The sequence below is a fragment of the Manihot esculenta genome, chromosome 13 (genome assembly GCF_001659605.2).
Source record: "Manihot esculenta cultivar AM560-2 chromosome 13, M.esculenta_v8, whole genome shotgun sequence".
In the NCBI taxonomy this organism is placed as follows: Eukaryota; Viridiplantae; Streptophyta; class Magnoliopsida; order Malpighiales; family Euphorbiaceae; genus Manihot; species Manihot esculenta.
This window is the reverse complement of record NC_035173.2, coordinates 2,988,617-3,016,573: the sequence shown is the minus strand read 5'-3', so window position 1 is coordinate 3,016,573 and position 27,957 is coordinate 2,988,617. Positions and strand designations below refer to the sequence as shown.

The following is a 27,957-nucleotide window of genomic DNA, read 5'->3' as shown; positions in this document are numbered from 1 at the left end:
AAAAAAAATAAGAAATTCAATTAATAGGCATGATTTTTAATTTTAGAGTAAAAAATTTAAAGATTTTAAACATTAATTAAGTATAAAATCATATATAAATAAATTTAATTGCATAAAAAAATAAAAATAAAATAAACTCTATTTGAGGAACTATATTTTTAGAAAATTAGAGTTTACTAAACTTTAATATCAGTGGATAGCGATGGCAACAGTTTTCATCTAATATTAGTTATATTAATACTTTAATTGTTTAATGCTTCATTACTATTGATATTTTTTATTGTAATTTTAATCCATCATATATTTTTATTCTATATAATTATTTATATTAGAAAAATAAAAATATATAATTTTTTTAACTAGATTAGAGTAAATATGATTTCAAAAAATTATCAAATTAATAAATTAACACTATTCTGAAATAGTAAAAATTTTTTTGCATAACATTTTATCATGGATTAATATATTTATATATTTTTTACAATAATTTATTTTATTATGTAAAAATTTAATTTTTATAAATATATTTTTAACATTTTATTTATTATTAAAATAAAAATATATATACAATAAAATTTTTATTATAATATTAATAATATATTATATTAAAAAGCAATAAAAAATAAAAAGTTAATAATGATCTCAAAAAGTAAGAAAATAAAAAGTCTAATGATAAAAATAATAAATTATATTTAACATATATATTAATTATTATTTTATATAAAAATAAAATTATAAATATATAAAAAAATTATAAATTTATAGTACATGTCATAAGAAATCTCTCATGTATATATAAAAAATTATAAATTTCAAGGTTATAAAGCATCAACGTGGCAGATAAAATGCCAAAGGAAAACTACTCCCTTAAACCATTTGATGCTTTCTAGCGGGGAAAAGAGAAAACCATCTCAACCCATTTTTGCATATATTGGGATGTTCTCAACTCTCAAGAAATTTGAACAATCTAGTGATTCCAGGTAGGACAATTAAGGTAGGTACAAATTATAGACCGGATAATCAAATGATTCTGGTTTCTCCAGGCTCTCTTTGCAAGTACTATTACTACAACATTGATGCTAAAACTCACAATGAAGGCAATGGAAAATGCCAATACAACCTGACAAAATCAAGAGCCTAAAGCAGCCATGAATAGCACTTCCTTTTTCCTCTCTTTTCCGATGCAACAAATAACATAATACATCTCTCCGAGATGATGCGTTTATTTTGATTCAGGCACCATAACACTGGAATTTCTGGTCAATAATAGTAGTAACCTCTACTTGGTTCTGAGTCGGGCACCATAACACTTGATAGCAATGAACTCTGCAAACTCCATCCTTCAGGTTCCTGAAGGAACTTAGTGTCTTCTATGTAGGATTCAATCTCTATTATTACTGCTTTCAGCTTTGGATCTTCGCGTTCTTTCAGTGCCTTCAGAAAGTCATTTGAGATAATGTTCAGCATCTTCCTAAACTGGGATTTGTATTTTCTGAAGAGAACAAACCCTGCTGTCTGATGGAAACATAGACTCTTGTCAGCTCTGTGGATCCTTTACAAATCATTATATAGGTGCATCAAGAATCTATATCAACTTACTTGCAGGAATGCCTTCAATGCAACAGCAGTATATATATTTGCTGGGAGAGTATTCAAGAACCTTGCAAGCCATGCCCAGCCTTCTTTTGGACCATGAGTGTTCTGGATTCCCTGGATTTCTGTCTGCCAAAATAGGCATCCTTTGTCAGCAAGAAAGAGATGACGCAAATAATAACTAATGAATGGGGTTAGAATATCAACATGATAGTGCATGCTACACAACCAACAGTGAAGCACTGGAGTCCTTTTTAACCATAATACAGATAAGCAACAAACCTGAACCAGAGCGCCATATAGTTTCATGTAGGATTCCAATCGTTTCAAATAATCTCCTGTGCTTTCAATCTTCCCATCATGTTCTTGATATCCAATGGTTTTGAAGTAGGCCTCTTTTGATCCAAATGCTGACTGAAGTTTTTTTAAGCAAAAAAAAAAAAAAACATTCAGCATACATGAAATTGCAGACAGCAGACCGCAGCAGCAGCAAAAAGAAAAAAGCCACTAATGGTCTTTCATCCATTACTAGCTGATCTTTTCTTTCGCTTCATGTTTAATTTATTTGGAAATCATGCGTGAAAACAGGATGGTAAATAAACTATTTGTGGTGGCTGATCCTAGCTAGCTCAAGCATTTTTCTTGCTCTCTGTTTATGTGAAATTTGACCATATTAGCGGAATGATGGATACCCCAAAGCTATACAGGCGAAAATCAAGGCAAGTTTCAAGTGCAAGTATATGATACTTAGCCAAGTCCAAAGCTCCAAGCTACCCAGATAAGTGAACATTATAATCCATTGCAGAAAAAAAAGGTAGGATGACTCTATGTGATGTCCCTTTCTCTATTTAAACCATTAAAACCATGATTCAGAGAAAGAACAAGATTACTAGGAAAGCAAGAAAAAAGCAATATGAAACTGGGAAAGAAAAGAGAATAGCTATAAATGCAATGCTAGTTCATGGTTGTTCATGTGAACTGACAATTGCTTGGTCAAAACTTTGTACGTAAAAATGTTAAAATGGGAGAAGCGTTTTAAAATTATGCTGTCCAATCATTTAGTATTGAGAAATAGCAGATTAGATTCTTTTTTATTACCTTATCAGTAACATATATTGCAAATGAAAATTAAAAAATAGACTTCAAATCGAACATAGTTTAGGGGAAGAAACTTCTTCACCAGTTTCATTCTCCTTAATCTTGTCAATGTATGCAGTACAGGGAATTGAGGCGTCTAGGGTGTACATGAATCGTTTTTGGTAGCTTTCATGTATAATGCTAAACCAAATCGAGCTCCTTGGTTTACAATATATTCAAACTGAACCAACCATTCAAAATTGAAACAAAATATTTCGGTTTTAGTGGGTTGAAAAGTCGCATACCTTCAAGTATACTACATGCTTTGGGACAGTATAGATGCAAGCTCTATGGAACTCGGCCAGAAGAAGATCCATAGCATGTGGGACCTGATTCACAAATCAATGATATATGTAAAAAACAAGAATTCCAAGAGTTGGGGCAAAATATTCCCTACCTCCTAATAGCCTAAACACACATGTTATCGCTAAAAAACAAGAATTCCAAGAGTTGGGGCAAAATATTCTCTTCCCTCCTAATAGCCTAAACACACATGTTATCGCTTCAGAACCATAGACCACTACCCTTGGGACTTAACTGACTCAATGGAGTCTTCATAATACCATAGGCCTTAGGTAGTGCATCAAGTGAGCAAACCATAAATCTATGTCCCCTCCCCAACACAAATAACTCGAAGAAAAAATAGACATAACAAAATAGAAGAGAGAGAAAACAGCTAATCAGACAAGCAGTACCTGTGAGGTAACAAGAACAATGACATGGCCACATGCAAAAGCAGCATTATCAGGAATTTCACAGTGGGAAGCAACCTGTAAATATCAGAGCTTGTAAAACATCAGTGCACCCTCAATTTCCAGATCCTGAGTGTACAAGTTATAAAACATGCATGATAGCTGTAACATGAATGCATAAAAACACTAAATGAACAAATAATTTTTGAGCTATAAAGCATCCTAAAAGAGTTACATCAACATTATTCAAAGCCTATTACTGATAAATAACAAATTGTTTCCTTAATGCATGCACACACCTTGCTCTTTACCTCTCATTTGTAATGTTACAAACTTCCATTAGATATGATACTATCGATATCCTACAGTTCAGGTTTATGCAAAAGGAGCTGTATATATATATGTGTGTGTGTTCCATTGTCCATGTACATACGCCAATCAAACTAATCACGAGGAGAAACAATATCCAATTGACTTAAATTTTCAATTGAATAAAGCACAAACACAATAAAGGGATCTCATACAACCCATATGAATGAATCCAAGCATTTTTCATCTCTCCATTATCCCAGTGAATCATATAAATCAACAGTAAACAGCAGCAGAAAAGGAACACTTTTACTAGACCAATCAAGTTACCTTCCTTGCAAAGGTTGCAACGCTGATAGCCTGAGGACATGAAGGATTCTTGAAAATTTTAATAAGTTCACTTGATTTTGTTCTGCAAAGGTGAGTTGAAAAAGTCAAGGAAAAAAATGCACATGCATTGAATTAAATGAGTATGAGAATTCCAAACATGAGGAATATCAACCAAAACAAGAAAAAGCCTACCTAACATTCTCTTGTGTCCCCCTTATTTGTCTTATCAACCTAGCAATATGCCTTTCACTGTTGCTGAAATCCTAACCAAATATGACAAGTATTTGGAATATCAAATGAAAAACATACAGGAATATAAGATCCTCAGTTTCACATAACTAGAAAGTAATGACTAGCTGAAGCACAACATAAAATCCAAGGAAACAGTAATCACATCAACATGTTCAATGTAAAGCATATAGTAATATAAGATCCTCAATTTCGCAAATCACATGTTCAAAGTACTTGAGAAAACTCTAATAGAAAGGCCCAATAAAGTCTTAACAAAAAATAGGTCCTAACACTAAGCAATATAAATGTAGAACTCCAATATCAAATACAACTACCATCCAAATAATTCAAAATCGCTAAATAGTTGCAGTGAAATATCCAAAATTAGAGTTGTAATTTTTCAATAAAGAAAATGGAAGAAACTTTCAAATCTTAATTGCAATTGCCAGCTATACCACATTAGAGCTCAATTTCAGAGCCTGGTTCTCTTCCTCCAACTTTTTAAGCTTCTGTAGTCTTCCTTGCTCTAGATTCAAAGCACTTTCTGCCGCTCTCACAATGTCAGCTGCCATAAAAATGGCCAATTCAAAAGTCAGCTGAAGGTAAAAACCTTAGAAAAAGTAAAAAAGGGAGAAGTATGGAAGACATATAATATAAACAAAGGGAGAAGTATGGAAGACATTATTTAATCAGAATTAAAGGCAAAAACATGAAATGAAAAGACTACAGAGACACATGAGACTGTGAACCAGATCCATAAACATGGAAAATGTTGATGAAGGATGGCACGTATTAAATATATAGCAGTCAATCATCCATCTTGCAACTTGGCATTTTCAAAACATATAAAAGGTTGAAGTCTACGAAAACAAGGAAGAATGGATTATAATAAAGGTATCAAAGAGGATAGAAAACGTTTTCTTTTTTTTGCAATACCAACTTCAGAATAATGGGCAACATTACGTTGGAGGAAAAAAGAAAAGAATGAAAATTAGATTATGATGTACAAGCAACTACATTCCTTCACTCACTACCTAAATCAGTATCTGATAATAAAATCTCCGGTTCAACCAGTGGAGCTCAATGGAATGAGTCTAAGGGCCATGACCAAGAAACTAATGAAATGTAAATAGAAAAGGTGAAAAAAAAAAAGAAAAATAGAAAAAGCAAATAGATTTCTCTATTTCAAGAAGATATTCCTAAAGAAAATTTGAAGTACTAAGAGTATACCAACTTAAGATACAAATATCAAATAGGAAAGACAAGCAACTACATTCCTTCACTCACTACCTAAATCAGTATCTGATAATAAAATCTCCGGTTCAACCAGTGGAGCTCAATGGAAAGAGTCTAAGGGCCATGACCAAGAAACTAATGAAATGTAAATAGAAAAGGTAAAAAAAAGAAAGAAAAAAAGAAAAAGCAAATAGATTTCTCTATTTCAAGAAGATATTCCTAAAGAAAATTTGAAGTACTAAGAGTATACCAACTTAAGATACAAATATCAAATAGGAAAGCAATATTGTGATATCAGATATTCTGAAAGCATACAATTTGAATTTTATGTGGAATTGTGGAAAGAAAAACAGAATATAGAATACCTGCTGATTCTGATTTATCAGTTCTATTGGATCCAGGTCCTTGGGAAAGAAGATTCTTATTTACTGAACTAACATTTACTTGTCCAGAAGCATCGCCTTGTGGGACTACAGAAGCTACCCTTTTTGAGGCTTCAGCAGCTTCCTTTTCAGCAGCTTCCTGTGCTGTTTTTCTCTCCGCTTCTAGAACAGCCATTTTAGCTTCCTCAGCTTTACGTTTAGCCTGAATTTAAAAAATTGTGGTTTAGTCTACTCTTCCATAAATAGAAGTATCCTCTTTTAACTTCTGACATGCATATCAGAACCACATTACACAGTCACATGTATTAAATGATATGACTACAATCACAATAGTTGCAATATTTTCCAATGTCCCTATATATATATATATATATATATGGATCAATGAACTAAAATGCTAAATCAACAAACCTCTGCTTCTGCTTTAGCTCTCTCTTGACGCATTCTTTCTTCTTGCAAAGCCTTTTCCTTTCTTTTAGCCTCTTCATGGGCTGCATCACTTCTTATTCTTCTTTCTTCTATTTGTGATTTGAGTTCATGATCCCGCTGGATTGCAGTTAAGTGATTATCCAATGCTTCAGCACTACAGTTTAAAAAAAAATGTCAATCTATTTTCAGTGTTTCTTAATAGCTCATTAAGAGTTCAAACAATTTTATTCTTTTTTTGAGTATGAAAATGTGTCACATTGAGAACAAAGAAACCAAATGAACAAACTAGATGAATCTTACATTTTACGCTGATATTGGGTATCAAATTTTCGGTCTGATTCCTTTCTTGCCTGCATATACTTCTGAATTCGAGTGAAGGCTGAATGAGATTTTCCACTTTCTCTCATTAACTCTACCTCTAATTCTGAGATTTGGTTTCTAATATTCTCCTGTTAGTCAAGCAATTTATCACTGTTATACATACAAACCAGAGAAGCTCCTCTCTTTTTAATTTGCCAGCTTGAAAAGCTCAATGGCGGTCATGACATAGCTTAACATGATAATCACAAAATCAACCCTATTTCTAAATGGAGACTCACAAACAATTGACAGTTATATGAGATCCACACACCTTAATTTGAAGCTGAGGGCTTAGCTCAGATAGGGCACCTTCCACTAACCCTACTTCATCCATTAAATAGGATTGTCCATCGAGAGCTAACTCAGAAACAGAGTCATCACTATCACTGAAAGGAGGAAAAAAATACACATAAAAAACTTGATAGATTGCCAAAAAAAAAAAAAGGTAACAGACAAAGGTACAAGTACATTTAGTCCAATACCTAACATAAATATTATCACAATTAAACCGTGTCACCACCACCGAACTTGGCCCATGATCCTCTTCAGCTTCACTTTCGGAATCCTCCATCTCATCATCAGAAATGCGCATTGTAAATGCCACAGGCCTCCTTTCCACACTCCTCCACTTTGGAAGGCCTCTAAAAGTTACAATGTATTTAGCAAGTCCAAGAGCAATAATAACAATAACAACAACAACAACCATGAGAAACAGATAAATGGGTTACCGAGATTGGGTTTTATAGGAGACATCGAGCTTCTTTTCAAGTGACTTGAGCTCTGATAACAGAGCGTTAAAACTCCAATCAGGCTCAGGGTCTGCTGCGATCTCAAGAACTTTCGTTGGACAGGGAATTTCCAATTTAAAAGCTCCCCTAAAAGCGTTGAACAGACATAGGTCATAGATTTCCTATTGAAGCTACGAAATTTAGGAGATAGCATTTCTAAAGATAAGAAATCGGACTTACATTGCTAAATAGCTTCAATTGATATTGAAAACCCGTCAAATTGAAGCTGTAGTAGTTGCAATAGCGGAAAATTAACTCAATTTAAACTGTTAAGTGGCAGCAGAGCTGATTATTCATCACTAGACTATCCATCAAAGCCTGACGCTTCTTCTGTACTCTACCCAGAATCGCTCTCTACAAAGCTCAAAAGAATCGACCCATGAGAGACGTCTACACATCTAGTCGAAAATGAAATTGGAGAACCCAAGCCACCACCGCCTTCAAGTCGGCGACAAGGAGAAATGTTTCCCCCTCTTGATAATAGATGAAAATTTTCTAATGTACAAAATTACAAGTATTCCATTTGGCGTCGGGATATTTATTTTTTTTAAATTGTTATTTAATCTATAGGAAAATTTTATTACTTTATTTCTTAATTTTAAAAACATAAAAAAATATATATATAAAGAAGAAATTCAATTATTTCAACAAATTGAAATTTGATTAATAATATAAAAGAAAAAATTATTAAACATTTAGATAAGAAGAATAAAAATATAAAAATAACAAATTTAGAATGATGCATTTTGGATTATATAAAATATACAAATAACAGTGGTATTATTCTATAATAATGAAAATATAAAATCAAATAAAGAATTCAGTTATTTATCTATAATTGTATTGATAATTTTTAATAAATTAATTCTAAAAATATACTAATTAATAAATTTTTTAATTGAAATACTAAATAATAGTTTATATAAATTTCAAATTTCAAATTTTTTGTTTGAATTCTTATAATTATTCTAAATTACGTTATTATATATTGGTTTGTATATATACAAATAATAAATTAGGAATCGATTGAATTAATTATTATTTAAATTTTTTATATATAATTTTATAATATTTTAATTTTAATATTTTATAATAAAATTAAATTATAAAATATATAATAAAAATATAAATATTGAAATATTTTTTATAATATAATTTTATATTATATTTAAAATATTTTTCTCTATTTAATTTTATATTTTTTAAATTTTATTGTTATAAATTAATTTAGTTACGTGGTCTCCAGTCTCCACTTTCCAATGCAATGATATGGAATGAGAAATCCTTTACCCAAAAAACATGAACCCTAATTGGCAGAGGAGATTCGAATCATAATGCAATATTGTGAAGCTGGGAGAAATTATAATCAGAAATTTTTCACTTAAAAATATTTAACTTGGAGTTTGGAGTTCATAATAAATCAGCCATGGGTTGATTTTGGGCCATAGCCTCTAGATTTTTTGAATTGGACCATATAAGATTACCTTAGAGATGGTTTTGGTGTTATCCAAATTGAAATAATTCAAATTTTTTTTTAAAAAATCAAATCAAACCACTGGTTCATGGTTCATAAATGGAGAATGAGCTAAGCTCTTATGGTCCGATCCCATTAATTGAAACTGACCAACGATTACGGAGTTATATTGGTTCGATTATGTTAGAGATTTTTTTAATAAATAAATAAATAAAACCCAGAATCGGCCGACGTTTAATGTATATACTCATTTAAAAAAAAAGTTTAATCCAAATTTATTTATGAAATTCTCATATTTTATAAATAACTTTTATTTGCAAAAACATAAACCAATTAAAAAAATAAATCTTCACCTTCACTTTCACAATTTGCTGAAATTAAACTGTAGGTACATTAAAATCTATTAATTTAATTTATATATATATTTTTTAAATTATTTTTATATTATAATTATATTATATTATTCGTTTCTAATTTTAAATTTTGTTATAGATTATAAGAAGTAAATATATTAATATAGGAAGTAAATATTAATAAATAGATTAGTTGCTTAATTTTAGAGATTGTATAATCATAGATTTGATTTTTCTTTCTATTTAGATACCGTTTTTTTATATATAAATAGATTGTAATCTTTATTATGAAATACAATAACAAAATATTATATTTTTACATGGTATCAGAGCCATATTCATAGAGATTTATTTTTTTCTCTCTCGTCAAGTCTTAAATTTTTGGAAATTTAAAATTTCTATTTTTTTGTGTTATCCATCTAGGATAATATTTGTCTCTCACTGTTCACATAAAGAGGATGTCAAAGTCGCCTTGTAGCTCTCTTGTCAGATTTGTTCATTTAGGTTACCGGATAACATTTGGAGGCTTAAGACTTTATTCATTTGATTATTCATAAAGGGTAATACTTGAAGACCTAGAACTATGTTTATTTGGGTTACTTAGGGTAACATTTGGAAATTTAGGACTCTGTTCATTTGGGTTACTCATAAAGGGTAACGTTTGGAGACTTAGGATTCTGTTCATTTGGTAAAGGGTAACATTTGGAAATCTAGGACTCTATTCATTTATTTATCCATAAAGAGTAACATTTGGAGATTTAGAGTTCTGTTCATCAGGTATTGTTCACGGGAATTATTCATCGGGTATTGTTCACGAGTATTGTTATGAGTACTGTTTATTGGATACTATTTACGAGTCACGAGTACTGTTCATCGAGTACTGTTTACGGATTCGAAATTCTATTCACAGTAAGGTGATTAATCTTATTAATCATTCTGAATTTGTTAAAGAATTAATTGAGTATTTGAAATTTATATATTCTGGCAAATGGAATATTTCTCGTATTTATAATGTGTGTAAAGCATTTTACCAAACTGAGAAAATGTGGCATTCCGTTTTAGGGCTGAACCTGAATGTCGAGTCATGGCAAAAATCGTTTGTGAAGTTTTGTATATACGTCAATTATTGGAAAAAAATTGAGTTCACAAATTCGGTGTCTGCTAAATTGTATGGGACGAGTTGATTATATATGTAATAAGTTGGGCATGATGAATATTTATACTCCAACTTGAGTGGAAGTGATATAGATTGTAAGAAGTAAATATATTAATATAGAAAATAAATATTGATAAATGAATTAGTCCCTTAATATTAGGGATTGTATAATCATAAATTTGAATTTTCTTCCTATTTAAATACCGTTTTTTATATATAAATAGGTTATAATCTTTATTATAAAACACAACAATAAAATATTATATTTTTATAAATTTATTTAGAAATAGACCATTCATATTAAATTTAAAAAAAATCACCAACCAATCTTTTTAATTTATAAACATAAAATTATGAATTTTTTAAAAAATAAAATGCTCTAGAAAAAATTTACTTTATTTGTGAGTATGATATTTTTGAACTCACCCGAAAAAACGAAGTATCGAATTAATTTTAATTAAATTATATTTTAATTTTTAAATTTTAATATGTAATATCATGAATTATTATGTTATAAAAACACTAATACTTCATAATAAATTGGAGATTTAAAAATGATAAATTTGAAACATTAGCATGCAATTCTTTAAGAGGGAAAAAAAGCAAAAGGCAAAAAAATAGAAGTGCATTGGCTTGTAAGTTTAGCAAAGGTGAGAAATGCAAAGATATGATTGTCTTAGGACTAAAGCGAAAGTGTTGTAATGGCAAAGCTTTTTCTATTCTTGTCTCTTCTCTATTATCATCTATTACTTGGCGTCTTTCCTACTACAATACAATAGACTATATGCAACTTCAATGAAAAAAAAAATAATAATAATAATCGTGCTATTTTTATAAATATATTGTTTAATATTTAAAAAAATAAATAAATAAATGTAACTATAAATATATTGTTTAATATCCAAAAAAATAAATGAAAAATGTAACTCAAATTATTTTAATGGATAAAGTGTTTCCAATAAATATTTATTTTATTATAAAAATAATTAAAATTTTAACTTTATTTAAAAAAATACTAATAAAAAAAAAATAGGAATAAAATGATTATCATGTCAATTTCTGAATGCCCAACTATTTAAGGACCTTTTGCTTTTTTTACTAATTGCTTTCATATCATAGGACCCACAATCATTTATAAACCACAAGGTTAATCTTAGTTTAATAATAATAATAAATAAATAATAATAATATAAAATTATAAATTTTACGTTCTTACTGCTCAAGTCCTGCAACTAAACATTACACTTTAAGCCTTGACTTCCGACGAATATAAATGGAGACTGAGATGCCCTTCTACAGATTGCAAGGTCTACCAAACACCAATCACAGCCATGGGGAAGCTCTCTTTCTTCTCCATTCTTTCCATCCTCTCCATCTCCATAACCTTATCCACAGTGCCACCGCCAACCGCTGCTCTGCCTCTCTCCACCAGCTCACGGTGGATCGTGGACGAGAACGGCCAAAGAGTGAAGCTAGCATGCGTTAACTGGGTGTCGCATCTGGAGGCGGTGGTGGCTGAGGGGCTGAGCAAACAACCAATGGACGAGATTGCGAAGAAGATATTGTCAATGGGATTCAATTGTGTGAGACTGACTTGGCCGCTGTTCTTGGTCACCAATGATAGCTATGCTTCTGTTACAGTGAGACAATCTTTTCAAGGACTTGGTTTGGTTGAATCCATTTCTGGTATACTGGCTAATAATCCCTCCATCGTTGATCTTCCTCTCATCAAGGCTTACCAGGTAATTAATAATTATATTAAAAAAAATTATCAAGTTCATTAGCAATAAATTCAAAAAAAAAAAAAAAGAGATCTCAGATTTATGTGTTCTTCATGGTTTTGTTATTAATTAAAAAGTATTATATATAAATTTATTAACATTATTTATTTTTAAATTATAATTAAATAATAAAAATAGATTATTTTTTAAAAATATTTCTACCTAAAACATTTTTGAGAAAAATATATTTTCTTTTTAATTATTTTTTTACTAGAATTACAGTTTTGTCGTACACAATGAAATTTCTTATTATTTTTTTTTAATTCCAAAAGTTTAAATTAAATTGTTTGAGGATTGTAATTTCTTTTCCCCAGGCAGTGGTGTCTAGTCTTGGAGACAATAATGTGATGGTGATACTAGACAATCACGTAAGCAAGCCTGGCTGGTGTTGCAGTAACTTCGACGGCAATGGCTTCTTCGGCGACACCTACTTCAATCCAGATCAATGGATCAAGGGCTTAACCCAAATGGCCACCATTTTCAATGGTGTCCCTAATGTTGTCGGCATGAGCCTCAGGAATGAGCTTCGAGGCCAGAAACAGAATGTAAACGACTGGTACAGGTAATATCAATTCATCTCCTTGCCTTCCAAGACTAAAGAACAACTCAAAATTTGGCTGTTAATAAGATTTAGAACTCAGGTACATGGAAAAAGGAGCTGAAGCAGTGCATTCAGCAAACCCAGATGTCCTTGTGATTCTATCTGGGTTAAGCTACGACACAGACTTGTCATTCCTGCGCAGCCGTCCGGTGAACTTGACGTTCACCGGAAAAGTAGTGTTTGAAGTACATTGGTATGGGTTTTCAGATGGGCAGGCATGGAAAAATGGGAACCCCAATCAAGTGTGTGGAAGAGTGGTGAATAATTTGATGAGAAAATCAGGATTTTTGTTAGATCAAGGGTGGCCATTGTTTCTGAGCGAATTTGGAGTGGATCAAAGAGGCACAAATGTGAATGATAATAGGTACTTGGGTTGCTTTCTGGGTGTGGCAGCTGAACTTGACTTGGATTGGGCTTTGTGGACACTTGTTGGCAGCTATTATCTAAGGGAAGGTGTGGTGGGGTTGAATGAATTCTATGGGTTGTTGAATTGGAACTGGTGTGATATCAGGAATTCAAGCTTCTTGCAGCAAATATCTGCCCTCCAATCTCCTTTCCAAGGTATGCGAATAAAGATTATCGTATATACAACGGTTGTATTCTAAAATTTATCGTCTGATTGTATTTGATGTTAATGCAGGACCAGGTCTGTCAGATGCTAACTCACACAAAGTGATTTTCCACTCAGCAACAGGTCTCTGTGTCATAAGGAAATCATTGATGGAGCCATTGAGGTTGGGGTCCTGCACTGATTCTGAAGCTTGGAGATACACACCCCAGAAGACTTTATCCATTAAGGGGACATATTTCTGCTTACAAGCAGATGATTTGGGCAAACCAGCAAAGCTTGGAGTGATTTGCACAGACAGTAGTTCAAAATGGGATATTATCTCAGATTCTAACATGCATCTTTCGTCTAAGATTGCCAATGGCACAACAGCTTGCCTAGATGTGGACTTCAACAACAACATTGTTGTAAATACTTGCAAGTGTTTGAGTAGAGATAATACCTGCGACCCAGGAAGCCAATGGTTCAAATTGGTGAACAGTACAAGAAGCTCAACCATGGGAGCAAAACCCTCTAGTTTAATGAGTTCAATCTTTGATTTAGAGTCACCAGTGAAAGATGTTTTGGGCTTAGCATGACAGAATCAGACAAGGGATCAAACAGATGAACAGTACAAATATTCATCAATATGTACACAGATATTTAAAAGCAGCATAAAAGGCAATGATTGGAAACTTGTAAGATTGTGTCGTGTATCCAAAGAAACATTTCAATGGCTAAAGCTTGAACTTCAGGCTTGAAGGGATAGCTCTAATAATTAAATTTAAAGTTCTTCTATGAACAACAAAGATCAGAGGTGGTCTCTGTTATCTACCTAAAGCAGAACAAACAAAACATTGTTATTAGCTCAAACATCAGATCTTAAATTCTAATTGCGCAGTGTCTCAGTTTCCAAGAAAAACCAGCAAGGAACCAGCTTTCTCTCAATCCTTTTATACAAATGAAAAACTCAATCCACTGGAAGAACCTGAAAGTGGAAGCAAGCAACAGAGTTTGATGAACCATAATGATCTAAAAGTAAATGAATAAAGAAACAGACTAAAAGCTGGGAATTTGAAAGCAAACTTGCACAAGATTTTCCATTCTTGTCTTTCCATTTTCCCTCACCTTTCAGAGCTACCAAACAGAAAATAAAACCCTAAATGCTTTAAGATTGCCTGAGAAATTTCAAGTCTGATAAACAAAAGGAGTGTTTTTCTTTTTCTGGGACTCTGAAATCTCAGAAAGGATGGAGTTCCATATGTGTGATCGAGACTCATTTATTTTTGAACACAAGTTGGAAAAGCACAGGCCATTATTTGCTTAGTTATAACTAAAGGGACAGGGAGCCTTTTTATAATTTATGCTGTAAAGTGCACAGCAGGCAGCAATCTAGGCTTGAGAGTCACCAACAAACCATTCTTCATATATAGTGTAGTTGTCATCTTTGGAGCAACATCATGTCCTTCAACTACCTTAACAGAATATCTCAACAGGATTGAAGCAGCCACCATCTTCATCTGCATGTATGCAAATTTCTTCCCCAAGCACAACCTGGGACCAGCATTAAACACTGCATATTTGAACTGATTTTCACTCACAAATTTCCCCTCTTTAATCCACCTCTCTGGCTTGAACTCCACGCAATCTTTCCCCCATATAGCCTCCATTCTAGCCATTGAGAAGATGCAATACAGAACCCTGGCTCCCTTTTTAAGTGTAGAGCCATCAGGAAGCACATCATCTTCTATGACTTCTTTCATTTCTGTTGGAACAGATGGGTAGAGCCTCATGGATTCGGATAATGCAGCTTGGAGATAGACCATGTTCTTCAATTCTTCCACTGTGAAAACAATGTCATCATCTTCTTTTTCGCACATTCGATGACCTAAAATCTCGTTGATTTCTCTTAGAATATTGTTTTCCACTTCTGGGTTGTTGTGTACTAACCAGAAAAACCATGCCAAGGCCACAGAAGTTGTGTCTCTTCCTGCAAGGATGAAACTTACACAGAAATCTCTAAAATACTTGTCTGAGAATTGAAGCTGCTTGTTCTTGCCTTTTTCATTGTATTCAATGTCCATGAGCCTGGACAAGAGATCAGAGTGATCATTTAAGTTACCAAGCTTGATTAATTCGTGCTGTCGATCCTTCACTGTCTCCTCAGCAAATTCATGTACGGTTTTAATAGCTGCACTGAGCTTCTTCTCATATCCTATTCCTAAAAACTTCATGGATTTCCAGATGAAAGGTGGCATCAAGAATCTGAACAAAGTTAATTCTGTTGCTTCTTCAAAAGCTTTTGCAAAGGGAACTTGAGGTAAATCCAAGTTTAAACACCCTGGATCAACTCCAAAAGCGGCTATGCAAATATTATCAAATGTAAAACGAAGCAGAATTTCTTGGAGATCAAAACTATCTCCACACTTCACCAGCTTCTCTGTTAGTCTCAACAACTTCAGGTGTACAAGATCTTGCATAGTTTGATACGAATGAGCAAAGAACCGGCTCGAATGCATCTCAGTTTTCGCAGTTCGTCTCTGATCCTTCCACAGTTCATCATCAGCATTGAAAATACCATCACCAAGCAAATCCTGAAACCTGTCTCTGTAGTACTTTCCTTTAGGGAAGTTGTTGAAATTTGTCTTAAGCATATACTCAATATTGACAGGATCAGCTGTCATGACACCATGGCTCCCTCCCATCCAGACACCCCTGTACCGGAATGTTCCACCGGAGTTGATCAGAGCTCCGGTGGCGAAACTGAGCGTGTCATTGATGTGGAGGAACATGGTGGGTATGACACCCAACACAGGCCATAGCATAGGGCCTTTATTAGTGAGTCTTTCACGTATACAACTGAAAACAAAGAGTCCCATCAACGCTAGAGCTACATCCCAAAATGATGAGTAAGCATACACCCATTCCATTGCAGAGAAGAAAATATTTCTTGCCATGGTTGTTTCTGTTTGTGTTAGAATTCTTGGGCCCTTGGTCATGTTGTAACTCCTTCAGTTACAGATATTACAAAGAAATGTTAATCTGTAGCTTCTTGTAGATGAGGATGAGGTGAGTCTTACAAGAAATTGACAATGAAAAGCAAACCTTAATAATTATTTTAAGTTAGCTGTTGTCCAAGGATTTTATAACACATTCGATCTTACATACTTTGATTTTGTCCAAGAAGATAAAAAAAATAATATTAAATTGTGCCTTTTGATAGAGCTTGTAAAACATTAATAGCAATCGATTAAAACGTCAATGATTAACATTTTTATCTACCTTGATGTGTTCAAAATCGATACGAATAAATATATACTTGTTTTTTTTTCATGTGAATTAAAAAAAATATAATTATTATAATTAATCTTGGATTGAAGGATATATTAGAAAATGTAATATAAAATTTATTGTTTTCCATGCATTAACTATATTTTCTTAGTTGATATGAAAATAATGATAAATTCATTTAGTTAGATATATATTTATATCTGTATACTAATTAGGATTATTCTATTGAATATCTGAACTAAAATTATAAATTATTCGACACTTAAATTTTTAAAAATTATAATAGTTAATACAAATTAATTATATTATCGATAATTTATCAAGAAAAAACACATTAGAATAGAATAAAATGTGTAATTAGTTATTTTTTAGTACTTATAATAGGGATATAAAACCCTTCTCATTCTCTTTTTCCCCACAAATATGGGACTGTTTGCAATCTAGGAATGTTCCATTGTAGGTTTATTCCCTTGCCTCCTTTTTTCTTTAAATTTTTTCGTGTTTGGTAATCTCCTTTTTTTTCTTTTTTGGCTCCCACAGAATAAGATTCAAAGAAAATTGAAGAACACCTTTTATCTTTTTCTCCTTTTTTTAATAGTTCATCTGCACTTTTGTTATTCAAATCAAAGAGTAATAAAATCCCTATTCAATTGAAATTATTGATATATCAATCATACTAATTAAATTGAAACTTCATTCTGGATTAAGTAAAAGTGCAAAAAGGGATGGGATTGAATTATTCTGGTACACAGTACAAAAATCTTTAATCAAGAACCACTTCTTTTAGTAATTTCCAAGGAAATCAAAAGAAGCCATAGTTTCACCCTCATTTCAGACTAGTGCATGTGCATTTTTGCATAATTACTATTGATTCTTCTCACTGCCATCCACAAATAGCATCAGTATGTCAATGAGTAAAATCCCATTTTATCAACTCAATTTGCATTGACTAGTCTCTTGTATTCATAGATCAGTTTAGGCCATGAACTTTGGAAATAACCCATCTTCTTTGCATTCCTCATCAACATCTCCAGAAGAAGATATTCTCGTAAAGAAGGTCCTATTGGCACATGATCCTGATGATTGCCTAGATGCTGAGCTATTGCTTTGTGCAATAGAGAATCTCATGTGTTATCTTGCTATAATCAGAAGTACAAGTAGCTCTCATGATTGCTTATATATTTTTATTCAGAACTTATAACAACCTCTTTGTATTTTCTGTGATCACAGATGTTTTTCAGAAATGCACAGTAGTTGGTGCTCTTTCACAAAATTGTATATCTTTTGGCTTCGGTTAGAGAGCATGAGAAGATCAATATTTCAAATACGACAAGCTATCAGCTCAGATCACATTCAGGAAGATGAAGTACAGCAGATATTGTAAAGCTTCAAGGAAGAAAGATAATGGAATGCTTAAATAAGTTTCCAGAATGGGGAGAAAATTTGATAGAAACAGGATTTCTTGGTGCTTTCGGGAAGTTCCCTTGAAGCAGCTCCTGTCCCAGGAGCTTGTAATTATTCTATTATTATTCCTTATGCTGAAGAATTAGTTGCACATATTGCAAACTTCTACCATGTTGTAATGTTATTAGCCCAAAATGCACTGAAACAACAATGAGACATAAAATCTAGGATGGTTGATGTGCTTGTCTGAATATGCATGCATTAGCCATTGGAACACCTCAGTTAGATATGGCTGCATAAATTTATGCACATGAACTTGGTTGTCCTAACTTCCTTAGCCTCCTCTTCAAATGTCAGATATATGACAATTAATGGCTTGAGATTTTCTTATTTTTTTATTCTGACTAGTACTCAGCCTTTTGCTTTCTTTGGATTTTGGCTTTTGCTTACCCACATTCTTATATGTGGTCTCATGCTCAAATCTACTGAGTAGCTGGCTTTCCCCTTTTGTGCTTTCTCTGTTTGCTTTATTAGTGAGGCCACTGATCCAACTTCACAACTTCTTAAAGCCAAAACCAAGATAACCATCACAAGATTAAATCCAAAACACATAATTAAGATGTTGTTTTCAAACTTTTGGAAAATTTTTAAAGCAAGGAAGCAAGCTACACTGTTTAACACTTAGCATTTAATATACATGATAATTATCCTCATCAACTTTTCACTTTAATGATGAAAGATTGCTTATGTCACAAACATTGGAAGCAAATTAGCATCAAGTGTAAGGGAGATTTCCTTTCTTTTGAGTAACCTATGAATATGATGAACATTTTATCCTCAACATGTTTCACATGCAACATAATTTTTATATATATTTTTTATATACCATCTGACATATCAACTTAACTAATCTGGATATGTGCCAGGCAGACCTATTAAGAAAGCAAAGTACACTCTCCCAAATTTTAAAGGTGTTATATATCTAAAACTCAAATTCGAAACCTCTGATTAAAGAAAAATAATTCCATGCCACCTATCTCTCTTCTTGGGTGTATAATAACATAGAGTTAGTCCATTTCACACAAGTAAAGACCATTTCACATAAGTATTAACTATAATTTTTTTTATAAAGTTAAGAACTTATATATAATCCATATCATTGATGCAATAAACAACTAAATCTTAATCCTAAACTAGTTGGGCTAGTTATTAGAACACAAACTTAAATGATGGTAATGTAAAAAATTTAAAACCTTTTCATATATTCCTAATTGATTTCTAAATTGAAGATTTTTGACATTATATATATGTGTGTAAATAAAAGGAATAGAAGGTTGGGACAGTTAAAAGAGAATATTAATGATGCATCCTAAAGACAAGCTCTTATCCAAAATTCTTAAACCGAATCAGAAGCAAGGTAGCATTCCTTTAAGCTGTCATTTCCAGTTTGCATGATATAAGGATCAAAGCTAAGCAAAAACAAAACACACAATCTCCTCTTGCTCTTGTTTCTTAGAGTTTCATATTTCATTTTTTCGCCTCATCCGCTATGGCAATTGTACCTCACAAGCTATCAAACCCGCGAAGCGAACGCCATATGTTTTCTTCATCAGATGACAATGCAATGATGAAGCAAATTCAGGCCACTCATGCTCCTGATGGCCGTGAATTTTCTGTTAGACCTCTTCTTAATCTTGTTGAAGACATTTTCCAACAAGCTGCACCCACTGGCTTGGCTACCATTGTTCATCAACAAGTGGTACGTCTCTTTTCATACTTCATTTGTTTATTTCTCTCAGCTTTAACATGAAGCTGATATTTTGTAGGGAGCTCAGCATGCACAACTTGAGGCAATGGATGATAAGGCTCTCCAAAATGGCTCTCATGAAATGTTGGAAGTCTTGTCATACACAATCAACAAAATTTCCTGCGAGGTTAGTTTTTGCTTCTTCTCATAGTATCTATTAAATCAACCCAACAGCATCCTTTAACAGCATATCTGATGTTACCATATATGCTTTGCTTACAGATATCCTGCAAGTGCTCTGGTGGTGGGGACGCACATGCTACCACATTGGCAATATTTCACTTGCTATCAAGCTACTCATGGGATGCAAAGGTGGTGCTAGCCTTATCAGCATTCGCAGTAAACTATGGCGAATTCTGGCTTGTTGCCCAGCTTTACCTTACAAATCCACTGGCCAAAGGAATTGCACTCCTTAAGCAATTGCCAGATATAATCGAACGTTCTGCTGTTTTGAAACCGAAGTTTGAGGCACTCAACAACCTTATCAGGGCTACTTTGGATGTTGCCAAATGCATTGTTGAATTCAAGGAGCTTCCATCTCAGTACATCTCTCCTGATGCACCAGAAATGTTATCTGCTACTGCTCATATCCCAACTGCTGTTTACTGGACCGTCAGGAGTATTGTGGCTTGTGCTACACAAATTATTGGCCTCACTGGGACGGGCCATGAGTACGTCTTTAGCTCTGCAAAGCTTTGAATCGACAAAAATCAATTGTAGTACTATAGCTTCTAAACATATGCTCCTGCATCTTTTCTTCTGAACGCAGGCATATAGCATCGACGACCGAAGCATGGGAACTATCAAGTTTGGCTCACAAGGTCAGAAGCATTCATGAGCATCTCATGGCGCAACTCACTCGTTGTTATCATCATATAGGTGAGTGTTGCACCAGATCTAAGAATTTTATTTTTGTTAGTTGCAAATAGCAAGAGGATAAACAATTTTCGGCAGCAAGCAAAGTGATCCTTTTTATGATATACATGTAGATGAGAAAAGGCACCTTGAAGCATATCAAACACTCGTTCGCCTGTTCGAAACTATCCACATCGATAACATAAAGATTCTCAGGGCTCTGATTTATGCCAAGGATGATCAACTACCACTCTTTGTTGGTGCCAAGAAAGAAAGGGTTGGCTAAATATTCCTTTTGATTACTTCTCCCAATGCTTTTAATGATATTGTCACAGAAATAGTCAAGTTCTCCAACAATTTTTTTTCATTCCAGGCTAGCCTTGATGTGCTAAGGAGGAAGAATGTGCTGCTATATATCTCAGAACTTGAACTACAATATGAAGAGCTTGAAATGCTTAGACAAATATATGAGGAGACTCGGCAGCATCCAACAAGAGCAGAGAGCCAATTTGAGGTAGTCTGGCTCCCTGTTGTCAACCGATCAACCCCATGGAATGATGAGAAGCAAAAGCAATTTGAGAGTCTTCGATCAATGATGCCATGGTACTCAGTGTTTCACCCTTCACTGCTTGATCCAGCAGTCGTCAGATACATCAAGGAGGTGTGGCACTTCAACAAGAAGCCCTTGCTCGTGGTCTTGGATCCACAAGGAAAAGTAGTGAATCCTAATGCTATCCATATGATTTGGATTTGGGGAAGCACAGCTTTCCCATTCACCAGCAACAGGGAGGAATCACTCTGGAAAGAAGAAACCTGGAGAATTGAGTTACTGGCAGATACAGTTGATCCAAATATCCCTGCCTGGGTAAAACTAGCTCTCTGTCTCAGAAGCTACCCCTGATGTTTTAATGATTAATTGCTAATATAACACAACTTGTCACTTTGTTTGGTATCTCTCAGATAGAAGGACAGAAGCACATATGCTTGTATGGTGGAGAGGACATGGATTGGATCCGCAAATTCACGAAAACAGCTGATGCAGTTGCACGAGCTGCCAACATTCAATTAGAGATGCTTTATGTAGGTAAGAGCAATCCAAGGGATAAAGTCAGAAAAAACAATTCAACTATTCAAGCAGAAAAGTTGAGCCATATATTGCCAGACCTTACAATGATCTGGTTCTTCTGGGTGAGGCTAGAGAGCATGTGGCACTCCAAAGTGCAACATAACAGAACTGTAGAAAATGACTTAATAATGCAGGAGATTGTGACCATGCTCAGCTTCGATGGAAGTGAACATGGCTGGGCTGTGATCAGTAGAGGATCAGGGCTTCAGGGTCATATGGCAAAGGCAAAAGGGACTGATATTTTGGAGTGTTTTGAAGACTTCCAATCATGGAATCACATTGCAACTGAAAAGGGATTTGTGCCTGCACTTAATGATTATCTCCATGGACACCATAACCCACTGCACTGTAACAGGTTGATTCTACCAGGGACTACAGGAACCATACCTGAGAGGGTGGTGTGTGCTGAATGCAACCGCCCCATGGAGAAGTTCATCATGTACCGCTGCTGCACTGATTAGGCCTGTGTTTAACTAAGCTAATACTGTGTGCTAAGGTAATAACTATGGTTTGAGATATGGAATAGATAGGAATTTAATAAATGTTACTGCTGCTGTTGTAGCCAGTACTTGCTTGTTTGCTTTAGAAGTTGTATAATTAAGATGTTGGATATGCAGGGGAACACCTGCAATCTCTCTCTACATTCTCTCTCTACATTTGTAATTTTTCCTTTTAAGTATCCTTTTAATCTCTTCAGCTTTAACTTTGACATATGCTCTTCCTTATGGAGCAAAAAATTGATCTCTCGTTATCTTCATCTTTTTACATTTCTTTTATGTCAAAGTTCTTTTATTCATTTTTTATTTCATTTTTGCTCATCTCATTTTCTTATTTGTTTGTTTTTCTGCCCACTTATGTAAGAATCAAGGAGTTCAAGTTCTCTAATTAGCCTTTTTTTTCTTTTACTTCCAAAAATCTGGAGCTTTTTCCCCCTTCTTTTGTTGAAGGGAAAAAGTCTCTTCCCCCAATTGAACCAAAAAGTCCTCAAATGCTCTCGTTCTGAAATGCTCTTGTTCTGAAATGGGTCAGAGTAGAAATCAATCAGCAAAATCCCCTCAACACCCATAGAGATTACAGATTTCTCAGAGTTATGAGATCGTATAAGCTGGGTTGCTTGAAGTTTTCACAAATCAAAAGCTAAAATTAAAAGAATGATTTAATAAAAGAGTTAAAAAGGAAACGATTAAAAAAAAATCAAATCTTACACTTCAGAAAATCTTCATCCCACATTCAAATAGATTTAAAAGATGCACTTTAACACCATTTTGAAAAAAAAAATGAAATGGGAGTGGAAAAAATATATACCAGGAGACAGGTAACACAGTGAAAATACCTAGAAAGGAAAGCACTGTGCTGTTTAATACTGGAAATCAATCTATGCTTCGGAAACATGAACATCTTCCACTTCAATAGGAAGAGTCACCAGAAGAAGCAACAAATAATTCAATCACAAAAGAATTTCAACCAAAAAAATTGGCCCAATCCCAGCAATTTGCTACGCTCTATTGAACGAAGAGCAGCAGCAATGTAGCATTTAACCATATACTCGGAGAAGATTGGAATTGAAATTTCTTTACGCTTCCGTTGACGCATCCTTATGGATTTGCAAAGCCATTGAAGAACGCAACGCCTATCGAAAGCGATCAAATAAAAAACAAAAACGATGCTAATTGATTTCAAAATATTCATAAATAAGCAACACTACCAAAATTTCATCACATTGCCAAGAGAGAAGCGGCGCTAGGGTTTTCTTATCTGATGATCGGAGAAGAAAAGAAAGGGGCTTTATTTATAGAGGAGAATATAGAGACCCTGGTATTGATCGGAGTCATCTTTGCGTATAATAACGAAAATGCCATTTTCAGTTTGACATTAATGCCCTTCTTCCTAAATAAGCCCAACAATTTAGTACTGGGTTTCCTGTGTGAGTGGACCCGGCCCGGTTTAATTCTGATTACAATCGAATCGGATCCCCCAAACTGAATCGAATATTTATTTAAATTAATTTTAATCTAAGTGGATTTAAAAAGGGAAAAACTGTGAAATGGAACAAACACATCTTCAAAAACACAATGTCTTGAATAGTTAACAATTAAAGATTTCCCTGATATCATACTTCTAGATTGCCATCGGTTGGCAAGCCACATGAGAAATGAACATGCAATCTTTGCATTTGCCTATGTTCCATGTAGACGCGCTCCAATGGTTAGTAGGGATGTAAATGGATAGGGTACCCGCGAAATTGAAAGTATCCAAATTTGAACCCGATTATATATAAAATTTCTGAATCCGTCCCAAATCCGTTTAGTATTTTAATTTTATTACCCGTACATTCCAAATCCGTTTAACAATACCCGCATAATACCCGAACCCGATTTTTTAAAATTCAATTCAATGATAAAAAATTTAAAGATTTGAATATTATAACCCAAATAATAAACTTGAATTAGAAAATTTAAATATACTAAAATAAAATAAATATATTACAAATTCATCATAATACAACCATTAATCAATTATCTATCCAATATAAAATTTTGAACAAATGAAATGTTCCAAAAATTCATTAAACTACATTAATTGAACATAAAATATATTCAATTGGCCATTTCAATCTCCAATATCAAATTGTGCTTGAAAAGTTTCAAAAAAATAAATACAGAAAAATTAGAATATCACAGTTGCAAAATAATACACGTTATCATAAAAAATAATAAAATAAAAAAAAATAAAAATCAAACTTACATATTAAAATTGTGAAATGCATGATTTAATTCACATCATCCTCAGCATCCCATAAACAAGATATACTCTCATTTGAACAACCAACTACATAGTAATATAGAAAAAATTATTAACATTTATCAGCTTTACATTAAAATAAAATAAAATAAAAATAAGAGTTTATTGTTGTAATTACCTTCAATTTCTGACCATAACTAATTTTGTAAGCACATCAATACATAACCATAAGAACAAATAACATATAGTAACTTAATCAACAAATAAATTTATTTAAGTCAATATATAACCACAAACTAAAATAACTACTCCAGTTCACCTAGTTAATTCTAAAGATTTGCTCAAAAATATCTCTACTTAAGTCAATACATATCCAAATAATCAAATTAATAGTCCATAAATTCTAAAAATCTTTAATAGCAACTTTTAGTCCATACATCAGATTAATAGCCCATAAATTCTAAAAATCAACAGTGTTACAGTAATCAAATAGCAATAATAAAAACCAAAAGCAGAATCCATCCAGTATCAAAGCAATGAACTGTTACAGGAGAAGAAAAAGCATCGCATAACAGCACATCACCAATACATCAAATTAAATATCACTGACTACCAAGAGGCAAGAGTCCTTAAAAAGTCTATTCATAACTGCAATTAAATTTTTTAACAGTATCAAAGTAATCAAATTAATAGTCTATAAATTATAAAAATCTTTAATAGCAACTTTTAGTCCATACATCATATTAATAGCCCATAAATTCTAAAAATCAACAAGTGTTACAGTAATCAAATAGCAATAATAAAAACCAAAAGCAAAATCCATCCAGTATCAAAGCAATGAACTGTTACAGGAAAAGAGAAAGCAACGCATAACAGCACATCACCAATACATCAGATTAAATATCACTGACTACCAAGAGGCAAGAGTCCTTAAAAAGTCTATTCATAACTGCAATTAAATTTTTTAATTGTATCCAAGTAATCAAATTAATAGTCCATAAATTCTAAAAATCTTTAATAGCAACTTTTAGTCCATACATCAGATTAATAGCTATAAATTCTAAAAATCAACAGTGTTACAGTAATCAAATAGCAATAATAAAAATCAAAAGCAGAATCCATCTGGTAACAAAGCAGTGAACTGTTACAGCAATGCATAACAGCACATCACCAATGCATCAGATTAAATATCACTGACTATCAAGAGTCCTTAAAAATCTTTAATAGCAACTTTTAGTCCATACATCATATTAATAGCCATAAATTCTAAAAATCAACAGTGTGTTACAGTAATCAAATAGCAAACCTGAAGAGAGTTCCAGTCAAAGGAGATGTCGCTAATGCCGATTGGGGAGAGGCAAGGGCAGTCGGAAGAGAGAAGGAGATGTTGCCGATGCCGCCGATGCTGCCCGATGCTGACCGAGGAGAGGGAAGAGTTGTCTCCGACTAGGAAGTGGGAGTCGGAAGTGGGAGATGTCGCCACTGGAGAAAAAAGATTTATCGTCGACTGAGGAGAGAAAGGAGACGTCGCCGGTGCCGACTGGGCTGCCGGCACTCGTCAGTGAAGTGGGGGAGAGAGGCGCCGACAGTGGGACTGTGGGTCGTCAGTGAAGTGGGGAGAGAGGGAAGGGAAGCGGGGGGAGAAAGGCGCCGACAGTGGGACTGTGGGTCGTCAGTGAAGTGGGGAGAGAGGGAAGGGAAGCGGGGGGAGAGAGGCGCCGACAATGAGACTGTGGGTCGTCAGTGAAGTGGGGAGAGAGGGAAGGGAAGCGGGGGGGAGAGAGGCGCCGACAGTGGGACTGTGGGTCGTCAGTGAAGTGGGGAGAGAGGGAAGGGAAGCGGGGGAGAGAGGCGCCGACAGAGCAGTATGGTAAAATGAAAAATGGAATGAGGGATTAGGTTTATGGTTAGTTTTATAGATAATTGGGTTCGGGTAACCGGTATCCGATCACCTAATCCCGAACCCTACCCGAATCCGAGACGGATAAAATTTTTTAAACCCGAACCCGTCCAAATCCATTTTGTAAAAATCCAAATCCGTCTTAATAGGATTTGGGGGGGTCGGGTACCTGTGAAAACTAGGGCTGAGCAGAATCCGGTTCAAACCGAAAAAACCGACCGAACCGAACCGATTTGAAAATTTGGTTCGGTTTTTTATACATTTCGGTTCGGTTCGGTTTTAAATTTCAGAAATTCCGGTTATTTCGGTTCAGTTCGGTTTTGATCAGAAAAAACCGAAAAAACCGAACCGAACCGATTAGGGATAATAATATATTTTTTCAATAATATAGAGAAATTAAATTATATTAAAATTAAAATATTTTAATTAAATTTTAAAATACTAAAAATAAAGGGTAAAAAATTAAAAAAATATTAAAAATCGAAACTGATCAAACCGAACCGAACCGAATCAGACCGGTTCGGTTCGATTCGGTTTCTGACCAAAATCAGTTCGGTTCGGTTTTCATAAAAACTAAAATTTCGATTTTCGGTTTATTCGATTCGGTTCGGTTTTGAACCGAACCGACCGAATGCTCACCCCTAGTGAAAACCCGCCCGCCTGACATCCCTAATGGTTAGTGTAGCACAGTCGAAATCCATTAGAATGATTACAAAATAAAGACTCAAAAGCCTACAATATATAAAATCACATATCAAAAGCCTAACAGTTCTATATAAACACCTAAATCGAAAAAATATTTATATATTAAATTTTTTAAAAATAAAATTTTAATTTTAAAAAATAAACCGAAAGAAAAATATATAGAATGTAAAATTCTCTTCCAAAAAAATAATCCTAACTTGTTAAAGAAAGGAGCAGCTCTTTGATCACACTACGGTTAGACATATATCTTTGACTATTCAAATTATAGTTGTTTCAAATTCTTTATTTTATGAGCTATAAGCGTTCAGAATTCAAATTCCAATAGTATTATTTTTGTCAACATTTTCCAAATAAAAAAAAAAACAATACATGTGTTTCAAATGTTTATATATATATATAATCCATCTTTCTTTTAATTTTTATACTCTCATTTGCAAAATTATTAATTCAACTCCATTATAAGAAAAATATTATTTAATGTAATTGTAATGTATACAATAAATACATATTAACCGTTTATTATAATTGCATTTATATGAAACTTGCTATAATTAATATTTATAATAAAAATATTATCCATAAAAAATATTATATTGTAAAATTTTTTAGAAAAAAAATAAATAAATGTAGGTGTAGTGTGGTACCAAAAGTTAAAGGGGATACACACCATTGAAAAGATAAGAAAAGTTGAACGTTCCACAACATCACTATTTCTTTGTCTTTGCTT

General features: G+C 33.4%; 4 protein-coding genes and 1 non-coding gene across 7 annotated transcripts; 2 read left to right on the top strand and 3 right to left on the bottom strand.

Moving 5' to 3' along the window:
- Positions 1 to 895: 895 nt before the first annotated feature.
- Positions 896 to 8,002, bottom strand: LOC110629785 (protein GLE1). Of its 2 annotated transcripts, none has more exons than XM_021776893.2 (15): positions 7,669 to 8,002; positions 7,429 to 7,575; positions 7,183 to 7,341; positions 6,972 to 7,086; positions 6,641 to 6,789; positions 6,323 to 6,494; positions 5,894 to 6,113; positions 4,748 to 4,857; positions 4,254 to 4,324; positions 4,062 to 4,143; positions 3,426 to 3,500; positions 2,976 to 3,059; positions 1,876 to 2,007; positions 1,600 to 1,722; positions 896 to 1,515 (listed from the first exon to the last, which is right to left on the bottom strand). In XM_021776893.2, coding segments are annotated over exons 1-15 (1,896 nt in total). In that variant the 5' UTR covers positions 7,671 to 8,002; the 3' UTR covers positions 896 to 1,260. The 2 variants fall into 2 exon arrangements, 1 of the variants encoding a protein (XP_021632585.1); XR_002490280.2 differs by having other exon boundaries at positions 1,018 to 1,515; positions 1,600 to 1,718.
- A 3,753-nt stretch (positions 8,003 to 11,755) lies between these two features.
- LOC110629786 (glycosyl hydrolase 5 family protein) lies at positions 11,756 to 14,162 on the top strand. Its single transcript, XM_021776894.2, has 4 exons — positions 11,756 to 12,213; positions 12,567 to 12,814; positions 12,894 to 13,414; positions 13,494 to 14,162. The coding sequence occupies exons 1-4, from the start codon at positions 11,803 to 11,805 to the stop codon at positions 13,997 to 13,999; spliced, it is 1,686 nt and encodes a 561-aa protein (XP_021632586.1). The 5' UTR covers positions 11,756 to 11,802; the 3' UTR covers positions 14,000 to 14,162.
- Positions 14,163 to 14,395: 233 nt separating this feature from the next.
- Positions 14,396 to 16,596, bottom strand: LOC110629787 (cytochrome P450 86B1). Its single transcript, XM_021776896.2, has one exon. The coding sequence runs from the start codon at positions 16,397 to 16,399 to the stop codon at positions 14,762 to 14,764; it is 1,638 nt and encodes a 545-aa protein (XP_021632588.1). The 5' UTR covers positions 16,400 to 16,596; the 3' UTR covers positions 14,396 to 14,761.
- A 2,973-nt stretch (positions 16,597 to 19,569) lies between these two features.
- On the top strand, positions 19,570 to 22,649 carry LOC110629783 (protein SIEVE ELEMENT OCCLUSION B). Of its 2 annotated transcripts, none has more exons than XM_043949642.1 (7): positions 19,570 to 19,854; positions 19,931 to 20,029; positions 20,125 to 20,573; positions 20,672 to 20,781; positions 20,892 to 21,034; positions 21,131 to 21,622; positions 21,718 to 22,649. In XM_043949642.1, the coding sequence occupies exons 1-7, from the start codon at positions 19,645 to 19,647 to the stop codon at positions 22,342 to 22,344; spliced, it is 2,130 nt and encodes a 709-aa protein (XP_043805577.1). In that variant the 5' UTR covers positions 19,570 to 19,644; the 3' UTR covers positions 22,345 to 22,649. The 2 variants fall into 2 exon arrangements, with proteins under 2 accessions (XP_043805577.1, XP_021632584.1); XM_021776892.2 differs by having other exon boundaries at positions 19,571 to 19,854; positions 19,922 to 20,029.
- A 531-nt stretch (positions 22,650 to 23,180) lies between these two features.
- LOC122721661 lies at positions 23,181 to 23,319 on the bottom strand. The gene has a single exon (XR_006348365.1). It is a non-coding gene; the product is annotated as a small nucleolar RNA snoR137 (small nucleolar RNA).
- Between the last annotated feature and the right edge of the window lie 4,638 nt (positions 23,320 to 27,957).